We start from the raw sequence: 27,930 nt of genomic DNA on the forward strand, positions 1-27,930 counted from the left end.
GTATTAGGCTGTCTAAATTAAAGTAAGTTTTAACAATGTCAAATATACAATCCTCTACTAGTGATGTTATATTTCTGATCCTTTATAAAATATGATCCAAGCAACAACTACAAATTAACTCAAACCAATGTTGTGCAATATAATCTTTTTCTATTTACAATAATAAAAAAAAATGAAATTCACAGTGAAGAAAGAAGAGTGCATACTTTCATAATGAAAGAAAGTGAGAGAAAGGGAGAACAATACATAATCAGACGGCGGGATTGTGTTTTCAATTTTACTAGAGAAGAAATACAACAATTCATTAGATATCGTCGTGATGGGGGGTGAATGGCCTGTGTTGTGTTTAACTCGAATGGATTGTTCTTTTTTTTTCGTATCTATTCAGTTAACTACTTAGAGTTTAAAAAGCATATTGAATAATGATTGTTATATGACAAGAGGGTACAACAAATTGATTTGTGAGACAACAATTATCAATAATATTTGCTTAGGATAAAGTTGCTACGTAAGTGAAAAATCAACATGTATACATTCTATTGGCGCTGTACGAAATACATAAATTTATAAGCATCTATTTGACATGATGTAACTAAATGAGTTATAGTACAACGGTACGTTCATCCAGTACACTTTTATACATCTGTTTATAGCTAGTCAATAAGTATATTCATGTGGAACTTCAATGATAGTCGATTCAGCTTGTGGTTTTAAATTAGATTGATCAATACACCATTGATTAACTGAATCTTGATGTTCAATGAATAATTTACATTCTTCTGTAGATAATGTATTTGAAATTTCCGGTTGATAATTTTTCATTGAACTTGGTAACCATGACTGTGGCAATGGAACATCAACATTAATCTCATCAGATTTACCATGAATTGATTGATTGTTTACAGGAGTCCAACTAGGATTTGTATGATATGTTGAACAATCAGGTTTCTTTTGTAAATTTGAATAGTTCTCGTCTATATTAGATCTTTGTTGAATGGTAGGAAGTGATGAAGACCATGAATTATGTTCTTCATTATGAATATTTTCAGAATAACTTTGTTGTTTACCATCAGAATATGGTGATGAAGATTTCGATGAATGAGTATTACATTGAGAAAGGGAATGTGACGAAAGATTACAACTTACATTATTTGATTGTTCAGTTAATAAATGATTTTGAATATTATTAGCTGGTACGTGATCTTCAGCTTGAATAAAAGTATTTGATTGGTGTTCATTGGGTAATTTAGGTGCCGTATATGTTAAATACTGATGGGCAGGAATTGTGATAGCTTCATCATCATGGGTTAATTGATTCACGGGTTCATTAGAATGAGGTGGGATTTTTGACTTTAAACATAACTCATAACTTGTATTACTATTATTTAAAGGAAAATATCCTTTATCATAATCATTAGTTCTTCCCGTGTTCTTCTGGAAGTTATTCATTTCATGTGTTCTATTTTTAATGAATTCTAAATCTTCGCTTTGGTTAATTGAATGAAAATGTTGAGGATTTGATTGTATGGAATGTGGAATACGTGAATGATGACTGCTGTATTCAATTTGATCGGAAGATAATTTTGATGTGTCGCCACAATTCAACGAATGTGAATCTTCTTCATAATCACTTCCCTAAAGATGAATGGAAACAAAAACAGTAAGTTTTTCTCTTAGGAAAAGAATTGTCGATTTGGAAAATAAAGTGTAACCGAAGAATTGATTTAAAGTGCATATCGTACTCAGAACGTCTAGTCAGATGAGTTTTCATGAGTCAATAAGTTGTCTCATGAAGGGAAATTCGATTGAAATAACCTTTTATTAGTCAGTACGAGGTTATGGAAATTCTTGAATTTCACTGAAATTATGAACCAATCTAAGTTCCACAACTATTGGAAACCTGAAAATAGTTTATGACTGTTTCGTCCTTGTATGAAACTCCTCAGCAATTCCCATAAACGAAAACAATGAAATGGTCACACAATGTCGTCAATTAATCAGCGTTAGACTTTAACATCGCTGAATGTCGGATCAGTGGTCTGCAGGTTGAGGGTACTTGCGTGACTGTTTCTCGGTTTTATTTCTAGATGAGGTAGAGGGTGAGCAATGCTGAACAGTCTCATACTACGACGAAATGACCGTCCAGGGCTAACTAACTTTACTAGTTGTCTAAATTAGATCAGTTCATGATTTCAAAGAAACTTTATGATAAGTATACATGAGGTATCATACATGAAACATTGAAAAAATTATTGCTACCATTTTAGTTTTTTAACAATCAGCATATTGATAACAGCGTTAACACCTAATTTGGTGGGAAATTAGACATACTCAGACATAAAAGAAAAAAAAGTGGTATTTATATAATGAGATTAAAACTCAATCGCTTCAGTTCTACCTATTTTTAACCATATCGTGTTTGGTTTCCAATCAATGTTTATGATTATCCCATGGACACAGGTATTCATAAAACAAGAAACAAAGAAAACAGTATACAAAACTTAATTCATTTTGCATCTTTTGTTTAAATTTTCCCATTGATTTTCAGTAGTTGAGATCATGAGTCAATTGAAGTTAGACCACCATGGAAAACCTGGGAGCACTGGACACCCGTTTTGTTTTATTGTGGGACTCCTCAGAAGTGCTTCAATTGACTCATGATCGATGTTAAGGACTACAAGTGATCAGACTCTTATTGGCACAAAACTTTGTAAAATTACCGAAAAACATTAAAATGGGGCTAAATCATTAAAATTTATTTGTAAACGATATATTGCCTAATAGTTTCAAATAAATTGAGCACTGGGTAGAAAGTTAATGATAAATATTATTTTCTGTTATTTATTTAGTCTGAAGAAGTGGCTTATACTAAGTCATGAAACGTCGGAAATGCAACTTTTCTGCTTACTAGGATGCAACAAAAAATAGAATTTTCATTGTTGAAAGCGTGAGTCAATTGAAACTAGACCACCATGGAGAACCTGGAAGCACTGGGCGGCCGTTTCGTACTATTATGAGACTCCTCAGTAGTGCGAATCCACGATCCCGCACTCACTAGATTCGAACCCAGGACGAAACGGCCTTCCAGTGCTTCCAGGTTCTCCATGGTGGTCTAACTTCAAATGAGTCATGATTTCAACTATGAAAATACTAAATCTAAACAAAACCCCTTCTGATAATAAAAAATACATTTATCATAAGTTATGTAGTGTTATCTATTCAAGAGTTTGTATAACCTAAAGATTTCTACAAGTGACATCACGAATCCCCTCTTACATTTGAGTTTTCTCATAATTGTTATTCAGAATTTCCGATATGCATCAAACTACCAAACTAAATCAGTTTATGAATAATTATGAGTTACTACTGTTAGATTGTACATTATGATAACGAAAATACAAATTTGCAAACATTCATAACGATTTTGATCAAATCCCCAATAACTGTTATGTTTCTTGATATATATATGTAAGTCATTTATATATATATATAACTAAATTAGAGAGCCCTTTTAGGTTTACTGCCTGTTTCAAGCCTGAGTTAGTTACCCCATTCCATAAACATGAATCTTACGGCAAATGAAATTCTAAACAGCTTAAAAGCACTGTTTGGATGATACTATCCGGCACTTAAACAGAAGTAGCTCAAAGAAACATTTAAACATTTTAATCAGTAATTGAAAGTAGCTCTATATTTACTCCAATCTGTAATTGTCACTAAATAAAAGTATACAGTTTTTTTATAGACAAAAAAATTCCTACCATTTGATCATCTTCAGGTGTATCATTCGTTGTTCCATTAAGAAATGCTGTAGGATCTTGTCCTTGACGTAGAATTTTCTTCAATTTTGAACGCTTATTTTGAAACCATATTTTAACCTTTGAGTAGAAAAACGAACAAAAGAAAATTTTAAAAAATGATAATAAGCTAAATCTGTTTAATTATCTAGTCAATGTCTCCTGAGTAATAAGTCATGCTTATTATTAGATTGATATCCAAGTGTGCAGATGAACATCCTTGTTCAGTAATCAATAAGAGTGAAATATCTAGCACTTTCAAGCATTTGTCTGTTCATTTAGTGTCCTACAACGGTACTAGTGTGATTAGTTTGCATGCTTTTTTTTACTGTTAATCTCCCGTTACCCAGTCAAAGTTTATTGTTAAAAACAATAGAATCGGATAAATCAAGAAGAAAGAATACAATCTGGTGAAACCTCACTTCAATAGTTCAACACTGTTGGATCCATTGTGTAATCTAACAATCGAAAACTTTTATTTAATTGTGGAAGATTAAAATTCCTTGTGTACTAATTAACACTAGGCTATAATTAACTTAAACAACTGTTAAATGTTCACCCATATATTTGTCTACTGATAACATATACATAGAGGATAAATAACAATTAGAATAATTAATCGATGAAGTATGTTGAATTCTGTATTCATTACATAGATCTCTAAAGATAATGCGGGCTCAAAATGGTATGTGTGTATGTAATTTTAAAGAACATATTAATATGATCAAAGAGTAAGGGACTACCTGAATGCATAAGATATATATATATATATGAATAAATCCTCTCAGCAGTTGATTGATCCGGGGACAAATTTTCTTTAATCAAATAGATTTACTCACAGTCAAAAAGGTATAACTATCTTACCACCTACCCAGTTACCTAATCATAGTCTTTTGCAGTTTCTTTTACTATTTATCACTAACAAAAACAATTGATGTAATTCATTTCAGTATCTATTACTAGTGTTATACAGTAGCATACTATCATAGAGTAAGTACAATGGGTCAAGGTCATATATGTATATAAATGACATGAATGTTCGTCATTTGTCTCTGGTGTTTGTGAAATAATCGATAAATCAAAGTTCTTTGGTTAATTAGTATGTTTGAGAACATTGATTGAATATTTAACCGAACTATTAGTGAATATCAAAGGCATTAAAGAACTGTTTCAATCTGATACAAGACCCATTCAAAATCTGAGATCAAACATCATAACCAGTATGTCATTTTTACACTAACAATTCGTCATTATTTCCACATGACGGTACATCGATATATCGTAGTCAGAAACGTTACCACTGAGCTACTTGAGCATCATCTCGATTGATAGTATTTGATCAACGCTAAGAAGGATTCAACATAGATGATATTGGTCAATATCCCATGGCTAATCAATTGTATGCATCAATGATAAAATTTTCTCGCTTCATAACATTGTATTGAATTAACTTTTAATCTTTACAGTAATATGTGAATGTAGTATTCCTTAATTCGAACATTAAGGTGTCACTCTGAACAATAAAAGATACTAATTATTTCAGTATACGTATAGTTTTCTACTGATTAGTTTGTATGTGATAACTCAGTCTCAGTAATAAATACTTAATGTGAATTAAGACCATATCGAGGCAAGACGCACAATATGCACATATGCCAATTAGAGACTGACCAATTGCAGTCCTAAACATCAAGATTCAAACAAGTAATACTGAGTGAATTTAAACTTCACCCCATTGCACAAGCAGGTACCTGTTATGACTCAGTAGCTGAGTGGATAACGCGATGGCGTTTGGAGCGAACGGTACTGGGTTCGAATACCAGAGTGAACATCAACTCTGAGATGCAGGTACATCCAGCTGACGAGTCCCAAATAGGACGAAATGCGCCTACTGTTAACCACTATCCATCTTTGCTTAATGCAAATAATTTGTTATAAAATTTCCCATTAATGATAGTTATATGTAAGTATTAAACATTATCTAATTATCAATACAGATACATTTCTGTAAAAGCATCCAACTCAACTATAACCAATCGACTTTTCATCTACTCACAGAGTATCTATCATTAATTGGATACAATGTATGACATATAGGGTTTTTGAAGCATTTCTTATATTACTGTTGAGATTACGCAAACTTAACTGGTCAGAAAGGTTACAAATAGGTGATGTTCACGATGTCAATCAATTCAATAAAAAAATTTATCGTTTATATAAGGGGATTTATGAATATTGTAGAATTTTCAATTTAGATTAAAATGACTTTACCTAGACCAGCATTGGAGACAAGTAAGCATTGGATGGTCATTTCGTTGTATTTTGGATCTCCTCAATAGTGCTCATCCACAAACCCACGTGCGAGAATCTAACCAGGCACCTTTGATGTCACGTAAGAACGCTTAACATGTAGATCACTGATCTGCTATCTAATGGTATTAGGATCTAGCTTCAATCAATTTACGGTATTGCTCAACCTACATCTGCCTGTGGTAAGTAGCTGTCTCACATACGACAAGTCTAAAGTCAACTGGTTGAGTCAATGGTTCAACGTTGCACAATATTGTGAATTTATTGAAGTTGGACAATAAAACTATTGCATGCCAGTTCAGATAGACCGAAGGTCTTAAGTTCAATTTCCTAGGTGTAGGGTCGTGGATATACACTAGAACGAAATAACCACCTAGTGCTTCCAGATTTTCAATGATGGTCTAACTAAGATCGATTTGTAATTCAAACTATGAAGATTTAATTCAGCTAGCGAATAATTTTTTATTTTATTTAAACAAACAAATATTGGTACAAAGGGGCACCAGATATATATGCACCACACAAATCTCATTTGATTTGTGTGAGGCCTGTGATACTGTCCAGGTGCCCAAACTGAAACAGGTGGTTTTCTTAGAGGACCACAACCGGAGACTTTGACCTAGAGTTCTGATCCACAAGGCAGTGGAGCATCGTAAGGAGGTGCAGACCCATGGTAGCCGGTGACCAACGATTGATTCATACGCCATTTGTTCCTTCAGGATACTGGAGTTCATATACACCATTGGTCTGGAATCAGGGATTTCCAACTCCCCTAGGTGAACTTTTCGTGTCCACCAACCCGGTTAAAGCGTCGGACATTCACTTTTCGTCCTCTCAATTTCGTAAACAACAGTAGTGCCACGAGAAGGTAGTGAGTAGGACTTCCCTGGATGTAGTTGTATACGTGTGGCCATGTGAGAGCATTTGGAGAGGGAGAGTGGACTCTCCCCACTCTTGGCCGTAAAAGAGCATTTGAAGGCCAGCTGGCAATAATCTTCTTGGCATTAAAACTCCTTTTAGTCTTGATAACGTCTTTTTTTCGAAATTCTACATTATCACTTTATAAAATTCAAATAAACTTTTTTAAAAGTTGGATAGTGGCTAATGACAGTAACGAGGATAAGGATTTCATTCTATCTAGATGTCCCTGTATCCCAGTGTCAATGTTAACGTTAAGATTAAAAACCGGTACCTTTCCTTTGGAACACCAATGAATTAGCCATTGAACTACTGAAATTTAAATAATCACTAACTTGTTCAATTGGTAATATGAATCCCGTTTTTTATTATTTTCAAGTGTACACTTTCTTTACAAAACTTTCGAAAATCACAACAACAAACTCATTGAATGATTATGAAATTTAACTATTTAAATAGTTTTTATTTTCTCACCAACTTCAAATTTTTTTTCCCGCTTGTTTTATAATTTAAAATTACGACAAAATGTAACATAAATAATAAAATTAGTTTCATTTGAATAATAATTCCATATAAAAAATTATTTAGGTAGTTTATTCCTATAATAATTAACCCTTATCATTACTGATTTTTTTTGTGTATGTATCTAGATATGTATGTACATGTAAGTGTGGGTGGATGTATGTGTTTATATGGAGGGAGGGATAGTATTATGTTTGTATGTAACACAATAAGTAAGATAACCTATTCAATATTCCCTTTTTTTTCTCTATTTTGAAAGTTAAATTTTTCGATCGCCTATGTATATATATATATGTATTTCAGTTACTGTTCTATTTGTGTGTGTGTGTGTTATTTCACTTTTTCTTCCGTATACCATAATAAACTACTACTACTACTACTTATTTTCTTTTCTGAATATCGAAAAGATAATTGCTCTCTTAATTGTTTTTTTTCTTCGGTTTATATTTCATAGAATAAGCAATTGATAACAATGAAACATTAATTTGAGAAGAGAAGTAGCCTGATTCACTTCTTATCCTCTTATTATGTGAAGAGATATATATGTTTGTTAGTATAACGCCGCTTTACAATGTATTCATACATACATACATATTTAATCCATGGACTCATAGATAATACGATATATGATGAACGGATAAACATTTTTTTATTATTATCTACAATCTACAAGTTGATAATCTTAATTATTTCCGATAAGTATATCAGTTATTTTTTTAAATATTTTTTAAATTGTCCACGTGGGTGTCAGAGAAAAAAAAGGGGGTGAGGGATAACATAAAGATAAAAAAAAGGAAAGAAAATTAACCCGAATAATTACCCTACTAATAATTAGGTAAATTTTTGTTTTTAAAAATAAAAGGAAACCTCCATATGATGTCACACGAAATATTATTTCATTTTAATCATCAAAATTGTAGAAAATGGGAAGGGGGAAAGGAATACAAAATATTTCCAACATGTCAACAACAGAAAAAGGAATACAGATCTCTATATGAATGAATGAAGAATTTTTCTTTTCAAGAAATTCTTCTTAATTTTTGTCAATATTTCGTATATAGCCTCTACCTGAGAAGTTCGACTCACTACCTTCTCGTGGCATTACTGTTCTTTACGAAATTGAGAGAACGAAAAGCGAATGTCTTGCGCTTTAACCCTGATTCCAAACCAATGGTGTACATGAGCTCCAGTATCCTGAAGAAACAAATAGGGTATGAGTCAACCGTTGGTCACCGGCTACCATGGGACTGCATGTCCTTACGATGCAACACTGCCTTGTGGATCAGACCTTTAGGTCAAAGGCTCCGGGTGTAGCTCCCTAAGGAAACCACCTGTTTCAGTTCGGGCACCTAGGCAATATCACAGAGCATATGTATCTGGTGCCCCCTTGTACCAATATTGATGTGTTTAAACAAAGTAAACAAATTTGTATTCAAAAATATTTTCTACAAACTTGTGAAATAATTTTCATCAAACTGTTTGTTTAAATCAATAGCAAATAGTTAATTTAACAAAATTCAAATTTTTAATATGGATTCATACATCAATAGATTATGAAATTGAATAACAGACAGAACGTTTAATTGAACTTAGAGATTTATTGAAAAGAGTATCTTCTGATTATATATATATATATATATATATATATATATATGAGAAAGGGTTTTGTGGAGATTTTAGTATTTTCATGGTTGAAATCATGAGTCAATTGAAGCTAGAACACGGTTGCTCAACTTTGTGGATTGGCTGAAGCTGGACATTAACACCATCGGATGCCGGCTCAGTGGTCTAGTGGTTAAGCGCTCTGGCACGAGACTGGTACGTCCTGTGTTCGAATCTCTTGAAGCGGGATCTTGGACGCTCACTGCTGATGAGTCCCACAATAGGACGAAACGGCCGTCCAGTGCTTCCAAGTTTTTCATGGTGGTCTAGCTTTAATTGACTCATGATCTCAATTATCGAAATGACTATAATATCCACAAAACCCCTCCTGATATAAATAATTTCCTTGAGATGGCGGAGAATATTCACAGCTCATAACGAGGTTCATGAGGGTGTTGTGTTCTCGGAGCTGAATAGTTTCATACTAAAACAAAATGGACGTCTAGTGCTTCCAGGTTCTCAAGGGTATTCTAACATTGATTGCATCATGATCTCGATAAACACCGGACAATCCCCACAACTCTATACTGATAATTATCATATGCACAAAAGTGACCAGCTTCTAGAGATGAAATTCTCGGAGTTGTAGTGAAAAACCGTAACTAGTGAGGTTCGGTTGCATCAGCAATTAGCCACCAAAGACAATGGAAAATAGTTGCACAATATTGCGGTTGAATATATACATTAACACCTTTGGATGCCGATTTATTGGTGTACATGCTAAATGTTTGTGCAACAGTGGATGACCTGAGTCCGAGTCCAGTATGTGGGATCGCTTACAGGTTTTCAATTATTGTCTAAAATTCATAGATTCTTGATCTCAACATAAACTTTTAGTTGATAAATGCATTACATTCTATTCATATTAATTAAATAAACCGGATAATAAAATCGACTATAACATTCTTTTAAGCTCAAATCAGTTGTATTTATGACGACAGATCATATAAGTTTAGTTATTTTTACAGTTCATGATCCAAAAATTATTTCTCTTCTCTAAAGGAAACATGACAAACATGCATACACACACACACATACCATTTGTTTGTTGTAACATTATTCGTAATAATATTTTGACTGTTGATTATTTCTCATATTTCGTGAAGTTCATCAATAACATTGTTGTTGTTGTCATCTCGATCATCATCATTATCATCATCTAGATAATAATGTCGTGACAATTCAAAGTAGAATGATCTTACTTTATAGTAACATATTTCATTCGACATTAACTAAACAGATGGTTAAACATATGTATACTTCTACTATAAATCCTTCATGATTACATAATTATAACAGTTCATTATCAATTTGAACTATTAACTCGTTCTTTACATGCAAATTATGTTTATTGTAAAGAGTAGGATAGTTTAAACAACTGATTTATTTTCCTAAATAAACAGTATTACTGAACTCATTCGAATTTCTTTTTGATATATACATTTAAACAGTTGGGTATACACGTGTAAGGAAGGATGATCATTGATGAAGCGGATAGACAAGTTCCTTTTAAACCGATCAATCGATGTTCATTTCACAAGTAGATCACAGATTAAGATTGAACAGTATAAAGTTTCTTGAAATGAACTATAGAATGAAATTTTTATTGATACTCATATATGGATTAAATTGTTTAATTGTTATATAGTTAAATAAACAATTGTATAGGGATGGTTAAATTACGTTGTAACTGTTTCAGTCTAGATATCTGTGTAGTTCCACAAATATAAACATTTCAAGAAATAGGACCAAAATTGAGTTCACAAATCAGGTTTTGCTTCTTTAGTTTCATTACATTAAGATGATGGAAATTGTATATGAATATTGATAATCCATCCATTATATCATGTTGGACCACATTCAATAGCAGGTAGCATGATCTATTTAAACAACTCAGTCTAAACACGATGCCTCAAATTATCAAAATAAATTAATCCATACTCTCATATGATTTTGAGATGATGGAGAAGATTTGTAGCTCAGGTAGATGATTCTGATGGAGTTTTGTTCTCTGATCTGGATGGTTTGGTCGTAGAGCTTTCATTGTCCTTTTGAACGACATCATAAGCACAAACAATGACAGATTTAAGGTCAAAAAGAGCCAATCAACATCAAAGTGTACAAGAAAAGCTGTGAAACGCATATGGAGAAATTCAAACACTTCACTTCTACCCGAAGTTTGTGCTGATGATGTCGTTCAGAAGGATAATGAAAGTTTCACGACCAAGCCATCCAACTCAGAGAACAAAACTCCATCAAAATTAATCCATACTATTCCATGACAAATAGTCAATGTCCTCCTCAATGATATTTATTTATTAATTTGTTTTACTGTTCACTTAAACAAAATCCATACTTTCTAATCACACCCAAAACGTTTTCACCACTGGGGGGGGGGTCAGGAGTCACGATAACTGTGAAATAATTACCAACCGAAGTCACATATCCCAACGAAAAACCATACTTCCTCTATCTTAAGTAAAACATACGTTATACATATAGGTTATATAATATCCCATTTAACAATGAATGATGCAATCAAGATAGATACTTTTTTAAAAACAAGATATCCACTTACTTGTGTTTGTGTTAAACCAAGTTGTGATGCTAAACTTGCACGTTCTGTTAAATTTAAATACTGAGAGTGAACAAAACGTCGATTTAACATTTGTAATTGCCATATGGAATAAATTGTACGCGGTTTACGTATTTTTTTATTTTTTATAATAATATTACTATTATTATCAGTATTATTGTTATTATCATTATTGCTATTGTAAACATTTATTTGTGATACATTATCTTCTTGTGGTGAAATAGAATTTGTTTGAGAGAAATAATCCATTGATGATGAGGTTGGTGAATGTTGTAATTCATCATCTAGAATAAGAAATATGGGTAAGAGAGAGAGGTAAACAGGTTAAAATATGGTTTCTGAAAAAATTGTTCAGTTCTAAATAGAATAACATAATCAGAAGAGGGTTTTTGTGGAGATTTAGTATTTTCATAGTTGAAAGCATGAGTCCATTGAAGAAGCTAGACCACCAAGAAAAACTTGGAAGCACTGGACAGCCGTTTCATCCTATTGTGGGACGCGAGACTGATAGGTCCAGGGTTCGAATCTCGCAAGGCGAGGTCGTGGATGCGCATTGCTGAGGAGAATAACATAAGTTAATATTTAACTAGAAAATCCTAGAAAAAATTTATGTAACAATGAATGGATAATTATATTAATGAATCGATTCTGAATGACTTCCCATAATATACATGAATAGAATGGTTACACAATGAAGACTATTACATTCTAACTCAATTTTATACTTGTATCATGTTTACCATAATACAATGAGATCATGAGTTCGATGAAGTATATGAAGACTGTGAAGAAGTTACGAAAAAACACTGTATCATCAATACAAATATGTTCAATGTTAATTTTACTTTATTATCTCAATTCACTGACAAATTCATAGTAAAATCAACTTAATTGTGACATATTTGGGTGATCATTTTGGGGTGAGAGAGAAAGGGTGAGCTCAACCATACATTTGTATACGACAAATAAGTAATCTGACATTAAAAATTTAACTTAGTCAATCAGCCAAAGGCAATGTAGAATTTAACATGTATGTACACTGGTTCAAATTGCCATACACTATTATCATAGTGATGTAATGTTGTTCAAGCAAATCCGACATTAGTAGAAGTAGCAACAATATTAATGGTAATAAAAAGGATTAGACATCGGAGATACGATTCGAAAAAGTATTAATTGATAAAGTACAAAAATTATGAGAAATTTAGGAAACTTAGGAAGACGAAAATAATTAGATATTTCTTCATAAAACATTCTATTTAATCAGGAAGTTAGAAACTCACAAAATCTACATTTGTCTATACACTGAACAAAAAAAAACATATTTGACCTAACTCTAGATTACAAAGAACTTTAATATCTTGTAACATATTTACCACGTATGTATTTATATACTCAACCTAATGATCACATTGTCGTTCAAACGCCCCCAAATGCCCTGGTACGGCCGAGAGTGGGGAGAGTCCGCTATCCCTCTCCAAATGCTTTCACATGGCCACACGTATACAACTACATCCAGGGAAGTCCTACTCACTACCTTCTCGTGGCATTACTGTTGTTTACGAAATTGAGAGGACGAAAAGCGAATGTCCGACGCTTTAACCGGGTTGGTGGACACGAAAAGTTCACCTAGGGGAGTTGGAAAACCCTGATTCCAAACCAATGGTATACATGAGCTCCAGTATCCTGAAGGAACAAATGGCGCATGAATCAATCGTTGGTCACCGGCTACCATGGGTCTGCACCTCCTTACGATGCTCCACTGCCATGTGGATCAGATCCTTAGGTCAAAGTCTCCGGTTGTGGTCCTCTAAGAAAACCACCTGTTTCAGTTTGGGCACCTGGACAGTATCACAGGCCTCACACAAATCAAATGAGATTTGTGTGGTGCATATATATCTGGTGCCCCTTTGTACCAATATTTGTTTGTTTAAATAAAATTAAAAATTTTTCTTAAATAAAAGATAATAGTCGTTCAAACCAATGTACTTAGATCAGACAATTTTTCAGTAGTTAAAGCGTTTAATTTTTAAACATCAAGTTATATGTTCAAAACCCGTTGCTTTTATGTCAGTGTAGATAGTTTATAGTTTGACTGTAAGTCAAGAACAAGTCTGTATCTGAATAATGAAATAATACTAATAAATTGAAATGGGGTTTGAAACTACTAGACCTTAAACTTATATATAGGTTTCCCTTAACTTCAAGACTAATTATCAGAATCAGTCAGTCAGTCAGCTACAACGTAGGACCAGGCACACATACACATCGGTTCAAGTTGCCATATCTTCATATTATATCCAGAAACAAAGAATATTAGATAATATATTGAGGCACCGATATAAAAGATGTGACAGGATTAAATACATTTCCTATTTGATAATGCTAAGTTCTTGAAAATGAATGACTTAATTACAAAGTTTTACATTGTTATTGCCGATAATTAACTAATTAATTAATTAAATGAATAAGTGCGTAAGTATGTAAGTAACTAAGTAAGGAAGAAAGAAGGAAAGAAAAGAAAAGAAGAGAACGATATTGTTCGGAACAATGAAAGACGTTTCTCAGTTACTCCACTAAACTCAAAAAACGTAACTTTATCAAAAAATACCACAGAGATATAAATGTTCTTTACTATTTAACAATTGAATATATATGGGGGGTTTTGTGGAGATTTTTTAGTAAATTTTTTATATATGGTTGAAATCATGGGTCAATTAGAGATAGACCACTGTGGAAAACCTGGAAGCACTGGACGATGCCGCCTCGCGAGATTCGATCGTGGGTGCACACTGCTGAAAAGTCCCACGATAGGACGAAACGGCCATCCAATGCTTTCAGGTTTTCCACGGTGGTCTAACTCCCAATTGACCCATGATTTCAACCTATGAAAGTTTTTTTCTTTATTTGAAATAAATTATTCACTCCAAGAAGCACGACTGGCTGCTGAATAACCTTAGTTTAATCACTAACTCTTTTTTAGATCTTTTTATTCATTGCCTATAAACTACTTTTCTTCACATATAACAAAGAGGTCCATCTTAGGATGACATGGGTATCCAGTACTTTTAGAATTTCAAAGGTTGTTTGGTTTGTGATCTCAATAAATTTCGAGTGCATTAAACCTCTATAATTATTATGTTTCGGATACAATTATACTGAAAAATATTTTATTTGACTGTACGTGTTACTTTCGATACTAGAATTAACAATTATCTGAGAGTTTAAAATAGACATAATGTCATTGATTTCATGAATTTATGTTAATAACTGAACTACTGATATGTTGTGCACACATTCCTATCGTATTCTAAGTTAGGATTAAAAAACATACACCCATTGTTCAGCATTAGGATCCCATGTATTGCAAAAGATGGGCAGAGTAAGCTCTCTCTATCGAAATGCTCTTATTCGGCCATGTGTATGTCATCTTTGCCAGAGTAGTCATACTCACCGCTTTTACACGGCAAGAGTGTTTTTAAGGAAGTTACGAAAGAAGATCCCACTAGAAATCCGTTAACATTGTAATATCAATGAAGTTGACATTTCAGTTTCAACTTATTCATATGAGATATGAAGATTTCACATAATCAATAGTAAGTATGTAATCTGACAATTTTCATGTTCATTTCACACGTGAACATGCACACACACATACACACGAGTAGACTGACTCAATGAGACTCATTGTCTTTATACATTACCATAGTTACTATTTTGTTAAATATGACTCGTGGCAATAAAAATTAACAGAGAAAGGAAAAAAAATTCTTACAAGAAAATCCATGAACAACCGTTATCCAGATTGATAATGGGACATCGAAAAAAAATGAAAGAGGTTTAAGTCGAAGCACTACTATACAAAAATGTGGAAGTCTGTTTATATGTATGTACGTATATGTGCATGCATACATGAATGCATACATGAATTTCGATTTCTCCTTTCATTGATAGTAAAAGCCAATTATATATATATATATATATATATATATATATATATATTGACTCCACCTCATCCTTAGGGCAATTCAACAGATGATTGTTTTTATCTTTCCCTTGAAAAAGTCTGTCGTTTTCAACTTTACAAAAAAATTTATCGATAGATAATTATAGGCTAAGCTTATTTCTAGTCATCTTTTCTTACCATCATCACAATCTTTACTGCCATCCCACCCACCCCCCACTTGGATGTTTCCACACCTAAGCATACTTATCTTTGAGTTAATTTTTCCTCCGTTCCCTTCTGTACTACTTACATTCCGAATTTAAAGTTTATATCAGTAGTTGATAACATGTGTGTCAATGATACAATCGTTTGTATGTGAGTATACAGTCGCGTTAACTTTATGGTTGATATGCGATTCGGTTAACATGAACACACATTACATCTATCGTATGAAAAAATTTGATCAATAAACGAAATGACAAAAATTTTTTTCTCTTTTAACTAAGAAACAAACTAGGCATGTTTTCACACTGACAACTTTTTTTATTATTTTTCCATCCAAACCGTCTGTTCCTAGATAGTAACAAGAAATATCGTTCTTCTACTGATACCATGTATAAATCAGGAAAGAATTTCAAGACGAAGAAGAAAGAGAATAAATACTTTTTAGACACATAATGAAGCTTGACATGAGAAAATAGGCGGAGTTTGTATGGTTACGTGAATGTATGTCTATAGACCTTATTTGTGTATGTGCGTGCGTCTACACGACTATGGGTATACGAGTATGGAAACAGTCAAATGTTATCTTCAATGAAATGTTATAGGAATGACAATATATTAAAAAAAATTTACGCGATTAAGTAAAAGATTGTTTGAAGCTTTAATGCAATGAGATAGCAATTGTAGCTAGAGGTCGAACTAAACACTGTAATCAATAAATAATCTAATCAAATGGTTCAGAATTCAGTAGTAAATATTTTCTTACTTCTGTCTTAAGTAAGTGCCTACCCCACTTCTGACTTTAGAACTAGATTTCATTGTGTTATACAAAAAATGACTTGAAATATTCTCATTTGGATTCAGTGTGAGATTCAGTTACGAGCTGTAAATGAACTATAGAACTAAGGTAAAACATATTTCTAAGAGTCAAAACCACTTACTAGAATTTATATGCTATCTGATAACGTTTCATTGAACATACACTTAGTACAACGTCGAAGTTTTTACCCCAACATTCCTACCACATACCTACATCATAGTAGTCTGTTATTTATAACAATCAGTTTTGAGAGTATCTCTACAATTTTTACTTTGATTAAAATTTTATAAATTAAAGAACAACATAACAATTGACAAACAATAAATAATGATTAGTTACTAGAAGCTTTTACGAAGTTGATTAGATGTTAACTGGTTAGAGTTAATTATCTGATGGCCGAAATGTAAGTTTCTTACACCATCTATGTGGATCTACCACTACTTGGGTCAACTAAAATGACAATCAAAGACGTCAACATTGAAGTGTTTACATGAAATCATTTGCTTTAAAAGATTTTTTTACAAATTTTACCGATAAAATTTGATCAATTCTATGAATAAGACAATATTATCTATGAATTCACTTAGTATTGTTTGTTTGGATCTTCCCATCGATGTGTTTAGGACCGCAACTGGTCAGTCTCTAATGCTTAATATTATCTATGGTTACTATTTAGAGATACATGTTACCCTAAACATCTAAGGATATCATTTGCCATTCTGACTTACTTACTTACTTACTTACGCCTGTTACTCCCAATGGAGCATAGGCCGCCGACCAGCATTCTCCAACCCAATCTGTCCTCCGCCATCCTTTCTAGTTCTATCCAATTTTTGTTCATCTTTCTCATGTGTCTCCATTTCTTGGCCTAGTGTGTTCTTTGGTCTTCCTCTTTTCCTTTGGCTTTGAGCATTTCATGTGAGGGCTTGCCTTGAGTTGCAGTTGGGTGGTTTCCTCAATGCGTGTCTTATCCACTTCCAGCACTTCTTCCTGATTTCTTCCTCCACTGGAATCTGGTTTGTTGTCTCCCACAGTAACTTGCTGCTGATAGTGCCTTACCAACGGATCCGAAGTATCTTGCGTAGACAACTGTTACTAAACAACTGTATCTTCTGGATGGTGGCTTTCGTAGTTTTCCAAATCTCCGCCCCATGCAGTAGAACTGTCTCCACATTTGTACTGAGACTTCTTATCTTGATGTTGGTTAACAAGTGTTTCGAGTTCCAGATATCCTTCAGTTGTAAATATGCCGCTCTTGCTTTGCCGATCCTCGCCCTCACATCTGCATCATATCCACCGTGTTCATCAATGATGCTGCCCAGATATGTAGAGGTTTCCACATCCTCCAAAGCTTCTCCGTAAAGTGTAATTCGATTGGTGCATGTTGTATTGTATCGGAGAGTCTTGCTTTTCCTTTTGTTTATATTGAGACCTACTGCTGCTGCTATCCTGGTTGTCTTCTCCTGCCTTTGTTGTTGCGTGTATGATAGAAGAGCCAGATCATCTGCGAAGGCCATTCTGACTACTCAGCAATAATAATAATAAACACTCCACCCTTCATTTACGTATATGATAAAATCTAGCAATATCATTCCTGTATATGAAACAAACTAACTTAGCTAACGCTTGACTAAGTCAGATTTGAATTAGTTTGTTTACTCGATTGATTAAGAAATAAAATTTAAATGTATCTTATTTGTGTTTATTTAGTTACTGAGATCCTTTAAGAATAGGATAAGTTAAATATTACCAGGTTATGATAACACTAATAATTTACAAGAATATTAATGTATATTATAAGGCTTAGTAACATGTTAAAACCAGACAGTATCAAATAGTAAAATATTTAATGAGTCCCAAATAGGACGAAACGAGCGTCTTGAATTCCACTGCTAACCACTATCCATCTTTGCTTATAATATTTAATGAACCGTTTTTTTTCTTCTGTTTTAATCATTTTAGATGTTTATTTTACTGTTTGGAAACTAATCTTAACTAATTGTTGACTTAGATCTTCAGCTACTACTACAATTATTATTATCAACACATAATCAAATTGATTGTACATTGAATGGAAAAGATTGTTTTGACTGTACAATTTTAGCGCTTCATTTAATATAATCAATTAAAGCAAATTAAATATTATTTCATTTATACAAGTTAGATAAACAAATAGAATGATATAAAGTGGATGAATGATAAGATTGGATATCATGAATTATATGACCAATATCATGGAGTGACTGAGGTGGGGGGTAGAGGTTGAAAGAATCATAACAAATCGGAAACTAATGGAAAAATGTTTTACCTTATGGTTAAAAAATTATATCATCGATTTGAATTTTAAGTATGCACTGCTCATAGACTCAATCTTTAGCAAGGTTATGGATGTTCACTGCTAGAGTATCCCCTAACAGTATATGGAAATTTCCCTACTACTTCCTGATAACCAACGGTTTCGTAAGTGAAGTCAGTTAATAATGTAAAATAACAAATTTTAGACCGACACATAATATAACGAAAAAAATGAATATTTTCTGTGATTTTATAATAGTAATTATGTAACTCAGTTATATATCTAAATGAATGCTTATCCTGGTTGTTTAAACAAAAGTAGACAATACAGGAATTGGACGCGACTGATACAGCTACAATAACCTATCGTATATCAATATATGTATATAATTATCAAACAAATACTAACATAATCATTTGTTCCAAATATTCGTGTTATGCGTAAAATATGATACTAAAATCTCCACAAATCCCCTTATTGATAATAATCATATTTTCACTGGTAACTAGAATCAAGATTGATTGAGTTCTAGTGAGAAGCCATGACCAGTAAAGTAGAGTCCGTGTCGGGTGTGAGACAGCTATCCACCTCAGACAATGGATGGATGGTTGCACAAGATCATGGATCGATTGAATTTAGACATTAACACCGTTGGATGCCGGCTCAATGGTCTAGAGGTTGTTTTCGAGTGCGAGACCGAAGGTCCTCGGTTCAAGTCCCGTGTGAGGGATCGTGGATATGCACTGCTGAGGGGTCCTGTACTAGGGCGAAGTGACTGTACAGTGCTTCCAGGTTCTCAATAGTGGTCTACCTAACATCGACTCGTGAATTTAACTGTTAAAAAAATAATCTTCGACAATTAACTTATTTTTTTAAACAACAATTCTTTTCAAGACAGTTTTCTAGGATTCATAATTTTGTTAAGTAAAATGAACGTAAAATACATATGTACGTGTTCCTTTACATTGTTTAACCATATTTTTTCGAGAAAACAAAATATTATTCTGACTGACTGTGCTCAGCACTTTCAACATTTTACAAACCATGTTAAAATTGATTGAAGCTTGAATCTACAGCTCAATATTATATCATCATCACAATGATTTTGGAACGGATTGGAAATTCCCGACATTCGAAACAACTTGAATAGAAAATAACGTCATCATCTACTTAGAAAGCAAGTATAATTAATTGCATGAAAATCATAGACCGATCTGAGTTAAACAGTCATTTAAAACTTGTAAACACTGGATAGTCGTTTTGTTCTAGTACAGGACTCCTCGGCAGCGTATACCTGCGAACCTGTAGGTGAGAGTCAAATCTATGTCCATAAGTCTTGCACGCGAACTCACATCCTTTAGACCGGCATCAAACGGTGTTAATGTCTACATTCAACCAATCCAAAACATTGTGCGACCATTTTCTGTTGTCTTAGGGGGATGACTCCCGGCACCGTTTAGCTTCATTGGTCACGGTTTCTTACTATAACTCCGAGAATTTACTCTCGAAGTTAGTCACTAAAGAGCGCGTGATAATTGTCAGTATGAGGTTGTGGGGTCCGCGCGACTATCGTAATCAACTGTTAGAGACTCTGTGTGACATGGCTCAGAATCGATCACAGTCAAAACTGCTTCATATTTGTCTTCCTTCCTATACTACATCCTTATATACAACCTTTCTTTTATATATTACCAACACTAAATTAGGCCCCCAAATGCCCTGGTACGGCCGAGAGTGGGGAGAGTCCACTCTCCCTCTCCAAATGCTCTCACATGGCCACACGTATACAACTACATCCATTTAAGTCCTACTCACTGCCTTCTCGTGACGGGGGTGTTGTTTACGAAAGTGAGAGGACGAAAAGCGAATGTCCGACGCTTTAACCGGGTTGGTGGAGACGGAGGGTCCACCTAGGGGAGTTGGAAAACCCTGATTCCAAACCAATGGTGCACATGGGCTTCAGTATCCTGACGGAACGAATGGCGAATGAACCTGTTGTTGGTCACCGGCTACCATGGGACTGTATCTCCTCACGATGCTCCACTGCCTTGTGAATCAGACATTTAGGTCAAAGGCTCCGGGTGTGGCCCCTCAAGAAAACCAACTGCTTCGGTTTGTGCACCCGGGCAGTATCACAGCCCACACACAAATGACATGAAATGACGCACTACACTAACTACACTGCTCTCGTTCCTATTTCATTCCGCCTTATCTTTTCATCCCTTCTCTTCCTACTTTCATTATTTTGTGTGGCGCATATGTATCTGGTGCCTTTTTGTACCAATATATATGTGTTTAAATAAATAAAAATAAATAAAACACTAAATTAACTACTTCTATGAGTCCGGTGTTCATCTTGTTGTGTTAATGAAGTATGGTAACTTGAACCGATGCATATATGTGCCTGGTCCTACGTTGTAGCTGGCTGAATGGCTGATGGGGTTTTGGGAGTTCTTATATTTCATTGAAATCATGAATCTATGGCTGTTCAACATAGATCAGTTCATGACTTCAACAAAATTCAACAATCTCCACAATTCTCTTATTATAACTTATTGGTGAAATTAAATAATGCTAATTAACTGCTCACATTTAACTTGTTGTATCGGTTTCTTGGACATGGAATGAGGCGTCGTTTAAAATTCGAAATGTTTTAAAATTAGCTTAAACTACTGGTTCAGTCTTATTTTACTAACATAAAATTATTCAGAAGGGGTTTTTGTGGATATGATTTTTAATAGTTGAGATCATTTGAAGCCAGACCATCATAGGTCCTGGGTTCGAATGTCACAGGGTAGGATCGTGGATGTGCACTGCTGAGGAGCCCCATAATAGGACGAAACGGCCGTCGAATGCTTTCAGGTTTTCCATGGTGGTCTAGCTTCAATTGACTCATGACCTCAACTATTAAAATAAGATTATTCCTTAAAATATGAACTTCGATGTTTCTTGAATCTGCTTTTTTCAACACCTTTTAAATCAATAATTCAAGTACACTAAAATGACTAATTGATAAGTAATCGATTACAAGTTAATTTTTAAAAAAAAACCGAATTCACAACCAAACAAGAACAACAAAAAATAGAAAACAGAATTTAAATTTAGTTACTAAGGTTAGGTTTCTTTTAAAACAATAGAAAATAAGTAAGTGTGTAGTAATTTTTGACTTGGAGACAAAAAACTGAGCTCAGCTCAAGAATAAGTTTATTCGATCCTTTCCTTTTTGAATCCCTACACAGTGAGAGAGAAAGGGAGAGTTTCATGGAGTATTCAAATCATAACTTGGTTAGTAATATCTTACGTAAAAATCTAACCGTTGTTGACATAACGTTTTATGTTTGGAGATAGTAACTAAATAATCTATTACGTAATTTGCATGTTTCCAAATCCACTCACAGTTACGTAATCCAAGTAATTTAACAACAGGTGACTATCACTCATCGCTCATGACGGAACTAATTCAAATGAATTGAGATTGATACATACGCACACAGTAGTGTTTGTAGACTATTCAATAGAGAATAATGGAGGTTAAGTAAATCCCTTGATAGCTACACTACAAGTGTATTTCATGACGATATCGTTGTAGTTAATTTTGTTTGTTTGTCACTCACAACGTAATGGTTTGGTCAACAATCTAAAAGTGTAATCTAATCAATAGTATGAGTCAAGATTTCTTTATTAGATTTGGTCGTTTACATCTTAACAACGCCATTATTTAGCTAACTCTAAGGCTTTGACTTTCATCAAACGGTATAATGAATGTTCGAACACTGTTCCACTTATTTTGATTTGAATATTTATTTAATATTATTATTTAAACACATAAACATTGGTACAAGGCACTAAATATTTATGCAACACACTTCATCATTCGTTTTGTTTCAGAGCTAGAGTACTGCCCAGGCACGCAAACCGAAGCAGGTGGTTTTCTAAGAAAGCCACTACCCGAGCCTTTAACCTAAAGGTCTAATCCACAAAGTAGTGGGACAACGTTAAAAGACATAATCCTTTGATAGCCGGTGACCAACAATAGGTTCATACTCCAATCGCTCATTCAGGATCCTGGATTCCATGTGCCCCATCGGTTTGGGATCCGGATTTTTCAACTCCGCTTGTTAGATTCTTCATATCCACCAACCCGGCTAAAGCGCCGGACACTCGCTTTTCGCCCTCTTAATTTTGTAGACAACACACCGTCTGCGAGAAAGCAGTGAGTAGGGTTTCCCTGGAAGTGGTTTTATGCGTGTGGCCATGTGAGAGCATTTGGAGAGCAAGAGGTGACTCTCCACATCCTCGACCGTACCAGAGGATTTGAGGAATTTAGTACTAGAAGTCTTCTTTAAAAAAATATGTTAATCAAAACTGAAAGCGTACTTTCTACATATTTCATAGCTGTTTATTAATTCTATATGAAGATTACCAACGAAACGGTTGATATTTTATGATAAAGAATTAAGTTCGCCGCTGAGCATCAATTTCCTCAGGATTAAAAGTATCCTTTACTGACGAATGTCAAATTGCATGACATCTAGGTTCATCTCCAACTATTTAATGTGGTTTATTAAATTAGTCAATATATTTCGTGACAGTTTCAAGTTCATTTCAAAACCCTATTTATTTAAAAAAATTGAGATGTCCTAAAGTGTAGCATTTGTTGACAATCCATGAATAAACAATGCACAATCTTCACAATACTCATCACAACCACTGCGATCATTTTCATAAGCATAACATCTCAATATAATAAAAACTGTTTCATCTTGGCATGTGACTATTAACATGTGAATATTGAATAAAAAGGCTATTTGAGATTCCAAACCGATTTAAATTAGGTAAATATTGAAAACAAGGAAACATTAGGTAATTGTTTCGCCTTAGCATTTGACTTCTCACTTGTGCGTATTACGACTTCGTTGTGGATTAAACCGAAGAGCTTTAAGTCTCACCGCTGGCGCTTAACTTTTTTGGTCAACAATTCATGTGAGCGGGTTGTTGTTAACTATTTTTGAAACATATAAACTTCGATCAGTGGATAGACAGTTCAAGATAAATATCAGAGTATTAGAAGTAGTAATAGTATCAGTGATAGTAAAAAATACTGAATACATATTGTACGATTCTAGAAGATTGAGGGATTGAAAGCATAAGTATTATATATATTGAGGATTACATTGTGTATTACTGATCGCATTACAGTATACCTTCAGGTGTGTATTCTGTCTTATCTCTGACTTGAATTTTGGTTTATTTATATGTACTAGATTACATATTGATCATCTTTGAGGATTACCAACTCGTACATTACATCTAGTAATAATACTTTTACTCGTCACAATAAAATAATTTTAAGACCCACCATCTAAGAGAAAAAAACGAGTAAATCCATATGCATTATTACAACTGATTCTAAGTCATATCACCTAACATCTACTAACAATCATTACGGTCATTCCAGTGCCCCCCTAATAGGCAGTGTACACTTAGAAGTATATCTCAGTTCAACTATTATCCAGTCTGTGGATTAATATTACATCTTCATTTGATCACTTTTAATATTCATTTTTCTGGTTGAATAACTATTATCTGGTACTTTCTCTATTATTCAGTGGTATCATGTAAAGAAAAAAATATGTGTATAACTTAAATTATTCATTTTATATTGTTTATTTGAATCTTTCCATTGATGTTTAGGGATGTATTTGATCAGTCTTTTATTAGCATATGTGCATCCTGTCAGAACTGCCTCGATATATTGCCTTAAGTCATAAGCATTATGAGTAAAAGTGAATGATGACTAACAGTAGTATCCAGGACATGCATTTCGTCATGTTTGAAACTAGTCAGCTGGATGTACCTACATCTCAAACTTGATGTTCACTCATGCCCTGGATCTCACTGCTAGTCACTATCCACTTGTGACTTAAATTATTTAGTGTTGAGATCATGAGCCAATTGAAGCTAGACCATCATGGAAAACCTGAAAGCATTGGACGGCCGTTTCGTCCTACTCTGGGACTCCTTCAGTGCATCCAGGTTTTTGATGGTGGTTTAGCTTCAATTGACTTATGATTTCAACTCCAACAAACCCCTTCTGATACTTAAATTATTATTTTTAAAAAATTTTATTAACTCACTGTTTTCATGTTTTCTATCAATTAAATCTTCATCATTATTAACATTTAACATATTTGATGTTTCATATAAATTATTAACCGATTTATTTTTATTTATATCTTCTTGTGATCTTATATTATAATCATAATTATTTATTGATTTTCGTTTTAAATTTTTCTGATTACAATGATTATTACTAATGGTATCAGTATGACTATCCGAAATAGATGATGTAATCACAGACGATATAGTAGAAAAGGTATTTTTAACAGTTGCAGTTGGTGCATTAACATTATTACTATTCATATGAGATGAAAATAAAGCATTACTTATATGTAAATTATTAGTAGTGTTTGTATTCATTGTAACTAATGGTGAAAGTGATGTCTGTGATACATTAATAAATGAAGGGAATGTATTTGACAATTTTGACTCAGACATGATATTCGACTCTCCTTGACTGTGTTGTTGTTGTTGATGGTGGTAATAATGAGATGGCACTCCAGTTGCAGGATAGGGTGGGAATATCGACAAATTGTATGCAGGATTATTTGAAGGATGTGGATATCGAAATGCTGTATTACACATATATCGATCATAATAATTCGATATGTGATTATTATTATTATTATTAGTAGTAGTAGTAGTATTAGTGGAGTTATGAGTAGTCATAGTATGATGATAAGGGAATATTGGATAAGAATTAAGTTTATGCCAAAAATTATAATTTGTAACATGTGATACATGTTCTAATGTATTATTATTATTATGCATTGTTTGTGTATTATTATTTACATTTAATTGATGATTAATATCATAATTGATTTCATTATTTTCAGCACGTAAATCACATGGTACAATAGAATTTGTACTATTACAACTTCTAGATGAATCATATTCAATTGAATGTTGATTAGAATCTAATTTCAATCGTTTCATTGACATATCATTAGATGAATAACTATTCAGTTGTTCTGTTTGTGAAGTTAATTGTTCATTCATAGTTTGTTCATTGAACGTAGTTGTTGTGGTTGTTGTTGTTGTTGATGATGATATATCATTATTATTAGTATTATAATGAATGAATGGATCAGTTATTAAATAAGGTAATTTGGATGTATTATTATGAATTGGTGAATAATAATTAGTATACATGGAATTGTTATTGATTAATTTTGAAAATCCCAAATCCATCTTTCTTTTTTTTTATAAATTAGATCATATTCATATTTCCCCTTTGATGAATAGTTTGGAAAAAAATAAACAATTTTGTATAAACAGGAAATAAGGGAATAAAAGTTTGATTTTAGAACCTCTATTTGAATTATTATTATTATTATTATATCAATACAAATCTTATCAAATAATAAAAAAATATTTTTTCTAAGCCAATCATTTGTCTTGAAATTAATTAACCAATAGAAATATTGTATTATTTTTAATCGCGTTAAATCGACTCATCCTATTGGTTAATTTGATTTTTTTTATATATCTCCCTATACATGAAATATTTGTTTGAATATTATTATTGTATAGAAGATATAATTTTTATTGGATGATATTTATAAGATTCAGTTAGTATAGTTTGTTTGAATCTTCCCATTGTTGTTTTTAGGACTGTAATTGATCAGTCTCTTATTGGCATATGTGCATATTATGAGTATTGCCTTGATATAGCTTTAATTCACAAGCATTATAAGCAAAGATGGATAGTGGCTATATCGAGGCAATACGCACAGTATGTTCATATGCCAATTAGAGACTGAACAGTTGCAGTCTTAAACATCAATGGGTAAATTCAAACAAACAATACTAAGTGAATTTAAACTTTACCCCATTGCACAAGCAAGTGGCTATCAGGACTCAGTAGCTGAGTGGATAACGCGATGGCATTTGAAGAAAACGGTATTAGGTTCGAGTCTCAGAGTGAACATCAATTCTGAGATACAGGTACATTCAGCTGACGAGTCCTAAATAGGACGATACTTTTATACTAACCGATATTATTATTATATTTCTTATAAACCGAAATTCAAAGAGTGTAAAAATAATCATAATAAAACTGTTTAACTGATCTTTATTTTTTAAATGACCAATAATGTAAAAAACTAAATATACCCCCAAAAAATCAACATCTCTTTCATTATAAATCATAAACTGGATGAATTTGAACTAATCAGGCAATTTAGGTGAAATTTAGTAAAAAATTTAAGGTCAAAACAATACATGATATACATACGCATAAATAGATATTCATATAACATTGATAAAATATAATATTGATAGTGAAATATTTAAGTGATCATATTCAATAATTTATTCATTACAAATTTATCACTGTCATTGTTTGTTTGTTTTTTTCATATCCACTTGTTATGGATTGATTTTTTTTCGACTTCATGAAAATTAGCAATACCAATGTTTGATTAGTTGAGATCCTGAATCGATTGAAGCTAGACCATCATGGAAAACTTGGAAGCACTGGACGGCCGTTTCGTCCTATTGTGGGACTCCTCAGTAGTGCGCATCCACGACCTCGCCTTGCGAGATTCGAACCCAGAACCTATCAGTTTTGCACGTGAGCACTTAACCTCTAGACGACAGAGTCGTCATCCAATGGTGTTAATGTCTAACTTCAACAGATCCATCATACATTAAACATAGAATTATCCATCTATCTATCTATTTATTCACACATCTACCTCTTGAATTACAGTTTTATCA

At 33.2% G+C, this 27,930-nt stretch overlaps 1 protein-coding gene across 1 annotated transcript; it reads right to left on the reverse strand.

Moving 5' to 3' along the window:
• Positions 1-657: 657 nt before the first annotated feature.
• On the reverse strand, positions 658-25,794 carry Smp_136900 (putative homeobox protein distal-less dlx; the record flags this gene model as incomplete). Its single annotated transcript, XM_018797344.1, has 5 exons — positions 658-1,635; positions 3,762-3,878; positions 11,788-11,847; positions 12,007-12,089; positions 25,227-25,794. The coding sequence occupies 5 exons, from the start codon at positions 25,792-25,794 to the stop codon at positions 658-660; spliced, it is 1,806 nt and encodes a 601-aa protein (XP_018652395.1).
• Positions 25,795-27,930: the final 2,136 nt, after the last annotated feature.

Source organism: Schistosoma mansoni, chromosome 4, assembly GCF_000237925.1.
Source record: "Schistosoma mansoni strain Puerto Rico chromosome 4, complete genome".
Taxonomy (NCBI): Eukaryota; Metazoa; Platyhelminthes; class Trematoda; order Strigeidida; family Schistosomatidae; genus Schistosoma; species Schistosoma mansoni.